At 48.3% G+C, this 5000-nt stretch overlaps 1 protein-coding gene across 1 annotated transcript in view; it reads right to left on the reverse strand.

Moving 5' to 3' along the window:
• Positions 1–5000, reverse strand: part of LOC119584396 (FYVE, RhoGEF and PH domain-containing protein 6-like) — a 29322-nt gene that overhangs the window by 6781 nt on the left and 17541 nt on the right. Inside the window, exons 3-4 of the mRNA XM_037932977.1 lie at positions 4815–5000; positions 238–410 (exon numbers count right to left, since the gene is read on the reverse strand). The exon at positions 4815–5000 is cut by the window's right edge and continues 75 nt beyond it. Of these exons, the coding sequence (XP_037788905.1) occupies positions 238–410; positions 4815–5000 (359 nt within the window). The remainder of the gene's footprint in view (positions 1–237; positions 411–4814) is intronic.

A 5000-nucleotide genomic window follows, 5' to 3' on the forward strand; every position in this document is an offset into this window, starting at 1 on the left:
ATAAAGAAGACAAAGAGAAAGCAGGAAAAAGAAAAAGGGAAAAGATGCAGCAGATTAAGAGCAAAAATTGGTGTATGGAATAATAAGGAAAAAAGGAAAAAGAAAAGAATTAAAACAGAGAGAGAGAGAGAGAGAGAGAGAGAGAGAGAGAGAGAGAGAGAGAGAGAGAGAGAGAGAGAGAGAGAGAGAGGAGAGAGAGGAGAGAGAGAAGAAATGCAAAGTGACTAAATGGCTTACCTGGCTTGCAGCGTGAAGGAGCGCGAGGTGGAAATGACACTGAACTCATTCTTGAAGTCCTCTGCCTTTGGGGTGTCCACTCTCATGCCCTCCAGAGGAAGCTCGTAGTTGAGGCGAAGGGCACCATGAGGGCCGCTCGTCATGGGGCTTGTGTAAAGTAGCACATCAGATAGCTGTGAAATATTTAAAATACTGATCAAGACATCAATTGTGATGATGATCATAATGACAATGGTTAATATTCCACATACTTTACAAAGCCTTTGAGATATCAAATCACTGGGACAAATGGTGTTGTCTAAGAGAGAGAGAGAGAGAGAGAGAGAGAGAGAGAGAGAGAGAGAGAGAGAGAGAGAGAGAAAAGAGAGAGTGAAAAAAAAGAGAAAGAGAGAGAGAGAGAGAGAGAGAGAGTGAGAGAGAGAGAGAGAGAGAGAGAGAGAGAGAGAGAGAGAGAGAGGAGAGAGAGAGAAGAGAGAAGAGAGAGAGAAGAGAGGAGAGAGGAGAGGAGAGGAGTGGAGAGAAAGAGAGAGAGAGAGAGAGAGAGAGAGGAGAGAAGTAGAGAGAGAGGAGAGAAGGAAGAGAGAGAGAGAGAGAGAGAAGAGAATTTGAGAAGAGATATAGGAGAGAGGGAGAGTAGAGAGAGGGAGAGAGGGAGGAGGGAGAAGGAGAGGGAGGGAGAGGGAGGGAGGGGGAGGGAGAGGGGGAGGGAGGGAGAGGGAGAGGGAGGGAGGGAGAGGGAGAGCGGGAGAGAGGAGAGAGGGAGAGAGGAGAGAGAGGAGAGAGAGAGAGAGAGAGAGAGAGAGAGAGAGAGAGAGAGAGAGAGAGGCAGATACCCCCACAAAGAGAGTGAACCAGTGAAAGGAAAAGTTCCTGGTCAATCTGCACAATAAGCTCGGACACTCAGAAGGAAACTCGAGCCTGGTGCAAGAAAGGAGAGAAAGGCAAGCGCGAGCGGGTCCGAGAGGGGGAGAGGGTACAAAGGCAAGCCAGGATCTAACTGAGGGAGACGACTTGAACTTTTAATGCCCGATTCCGCGATAGGTTGGCTGGGGATGAGGAGGCCACTATAATGGAAAAGACACACGTACCCACTCGCCACACACACAGAAACGCGAACGCGCACACACATCACACACACACACACACACACACACACACACACACGCACACGCACACGCACACGCACACGCACACGCACACGCACACGCACACCACACACACACACACACACTTTGTCTCTCACCGTATGAAAAGCATTGTAATTTCACGTCTTTGATGAATTGTAACAAAAAGTAAAGGAGAATTAGCATAAGTGCAATTAAACAATTGTTTAAGCGTTAATATCTCTGTGAATTTAACGCTTGACATTTAACATATAAACGACTAAAAGGAAAATAATTCATTCGTAAAACTGTTCATCAATAATAATGACAATGGCCGGAAGAGCCACTTAGGAGCAAGGTGAATGGGGAGAGAGAGAGAGAGAGAGATAATTGATGCTCTCTCTCTCTCTCTCTCTCTCTCTCTCTCTCTCTCTCTCTCTCTCTCTCTCTCTCTCTCTCTCTCTCTCTCTCTCTCTCTCTCTCTCTCTCTCTCTCATATCATGCTATAATCGTGTGACGTGCGTGAGTGCGTGCGTGTGTGTGTGTGTGTGTGGGCATATGCTTGTATATGAGCATGCGTTTGCTGTTGTGCTGAGTGCATGAGTGTTAATCACACACACACGCTCCTTTGTGCGAGCCTCTCCCTGGCCTTCGCACGTCGGCCAAAGGTAGCGGCAGTTCTCACCGGGGAGTCATGGCGGACACTAATGCTTCCTTCCTATTGAACGACAAGCCCTCCACCTTCCTGTCGCGGCGAAGGAGCGAGCAATGCCACGTCCTGTCGGCGCTCTGTCTGCCATGCCTTGTCGTTCCCTCTCTCTGGTTCTCTGTCTGCCATACCCAATCACCCCCTGTCTCTCTTTCTGTCTGCCTTGTCCTGTTGCCCCCCTTGTGTTTCTCTGCCTGCCATGCCTTGTTCCCATCTATTTGTCTCGCTGCCAGACGGTCTATCTTGTCTGCCATGCCTATTTGCCTCCCTCTTTGTGGCTCAGTAAATGCCATGCCCTATTCCCCTCCTCTCTTTCTGATTGTCTTTTTCTATCTACCATGCCTAACCATCCCGTTTCTCCGTTTCTCTGTCTACCTGCCCTGTCGCCGTTCTCTTACTATCTCTTTCCGTCTACCATGTACTGTCACCCTCATCTCTTTTCGTTTCTCTGTCCGCCATGCTCTATCGCCCCTCATTCTCTCTATCTGTTCCTCTGTCTGTCATTCCCTGTGGCTTCCATTTGCTTGCGACTTTCTGGGAGATTGCACCTTGTGTTCTATGCCCTTTCTGCCTTTAAGTCTGCCATGCCCCGTCGTCCCCATCTTTGTGCCAGACTGTCTACCTTGTCTGCCATGACCCGCTATGCCCCATCGCCCCTTCTCATTTGGTCTCTGGCTGCCGTGCTGTATCGCCCTCCTCACTCTCTGTCTTTATCTATCTATCATGGCCCGTCGCCCCTTCTCTTGTCTCCATCAGGCTCCGTCGCCGTCTCTCTCTCTGTAGCTCTCTCTCTCTCTCTCTCTCTCTCTCTCTCTCTCTCTCTCTCTCTCTCTCTCTCTCTCTCTCTCTCTCTCTCCTCTCTGTGTGTGTGTGTGTGTGTGTGTGTGTGTGTGTGTGTGTGTGTGTGTGTGTGTGTGTGTGTGTGTGTGTGTGTGTGTGTGTGTCTTCTCTGGGCCTTTGGTTTTCGTTTGCCTGCGCCTCGTTTACTGGCGTTTGTGGTATTAGATTTCCTGAATTGCCTGTCTGTTTCTTTGCTATTTGTTTCTCTAGGTTTCCCTGTCTGTCTGTGTTGCATGTCTGTTTCTGTGTCTATATTGTTTGTGAACCTTTCTCTGTCTGTCTGTCTCCTTTTCTGTTTCTATGTCTGTCTATATTCGTCCGTCTTTAAATTAAGTTTCAATGCCTTTATTTTTTTCTGGCTGTTCGTTTCTTTTTCTCTGTTTCTCCTGTCTGTTTACTTTAATCTCTCTACCTTCACCTGTCCGCGTCGTTCGCTCGTCTGCCTCATTACCTGTCTCTCACTCGCCCCATTGTGGTCACGTGAATGAATAGGAAGGAGCGATAACAGTTTCAACGTCAGCTCTAGTCTTGTCATCATGATAGTATTGCTGCGTGGTGAAAGGTGTGTGTGTGTGTGTGTGTGTGTGTGTGTGTGTGTGTGTGTGTGTGTGTATGTGTGTGTGTATGTGTGTGTGGTGTGTGTGTATGTGTGTGTGGTGTGTGTGTGGTGTGTGTATGTGTGTGGTGTGTGTATGTGTGTGTGGTGTGTGTGTGTGCGTGTGCGTGTGTGTGTGCGTGCGTGGACAGATGGACAGATTGGACAGATGGAATATTTAATGTGTTCCAATTCAAGTAATTTTTAAAAACGAGTTTAATCAACCGACAAAATATACAACGGCGCAAAAATCGACAAATACCATCGTCAGCACATCCTGTCGGCAATTACCTTTCAGAAAATGATCAAAATCGGTCATTAAACTATCCTGTAAGCCTAGTTCTGTATCTGATAAAAATGGCCTTGAGTGCCTGGTACGCCTCGCCTCCAGCTGCCTGTCTGTCTGTCTGCCTGCCTGTCTGGCTGCCTGTCTGGCTGTCTGTCTGTCTGTCTGTCTGTCTGCTCTCCACCATCTAATTCTCTCTCTCTCTCTCTCTCTCTCTCTCTCTCTCTCTCTCTCTCTCTCTCTCTCTCTCTCTCTCTCTCTCTCTCTCTCTCTCTCCTCTCTCTCTCTCTTCTATCTCTTCTCTCTCTCCCTCTCTCTGTCTCTCTCTCTCTCTCTCTCTCTCTCTCTCTCTCTAACATTTCGAAATCTGCTTCGCGAGAAAATAGCGGCCAAAGAGTGGACATCCAAGTCACCGTTTCCAATTTATAAATAATGTAAGAGCCATTCTCTGAGGAAGTGACACGAGAGAGAGGGAGAGAGGGAGGCAGACAGAATATATATATATATATATATATATATATATATATATATATATATATATATAGATAGATAGATAGATAGATAGATAGATAGACAGGTAGATAGAGGGAGGGAGAGGGAGAGGGAGAGAGAGAGGGAAAGGGATAGAGAAAGACAGACATATATATATATATATATATATATATAGATAGATAGATAGATAGATAGATAGATAGAGGTAGAAGATAGAACAGAGAGGGAGGGAGGGAGGGAGGGAGGGGTGAAGGAGGAGGAGGGGGAGGGGGTGGGAGGAGGAGGAGGAGGAGGAGGAGAGGAGGAGAGAAGAAGGAGGAGGAGGAAGGGAGGAAGAGGAAGAAGAGAGGAGAGGACAGGAGAGGAGGTGAAGAAGAAGAAGCAGAAAGAAGAGTGAGGAGGAGGAGAAAAAAAGAAGAAAAAATTACGAAGATGAAAAAAGAAAAAGAAGAAGAAAAAAAAAGGACACGAAGAAGAGGAAGAAGGGCGAGGAACAAGCCGACCAAAGAATCAGAAGGCGCGACCACCCGCCACCTGGAGACGCGGCCTCACCAGGATGAAGTACCGCGGCTGCATGCCTCTCCGACACAGCTTCATGAGTTCGCCCTCCTTCAGCAGGTAGCGGCCGGGCCGGACCAGCTCGTACGAAGGGCCTCGGCTGTTGGTGCTGTTGGTGCCGCCGCCGCCGCCGCCGCTGTTGCTGAGGCTGCTGGAGTCCCCGGGGGAGGAGGCGGAGGG

The sequence above is a fragment of the Penaeus monodon genome, chromosome 18 (assembly GCF_015228065.2).
Source record: "Penaeus monodon isolate SGIC_2016 chromosome 18, NSTDA_Pmon_1, whole genome shotgun sequence".
Classification (NCBI taxonomy): domain Eukaryota; kingdom Metazoa; phylum Arthropoda; class Malacostraca; order Decapoda; family Penaeidae; genus Penaeus; species Penaeus monodon.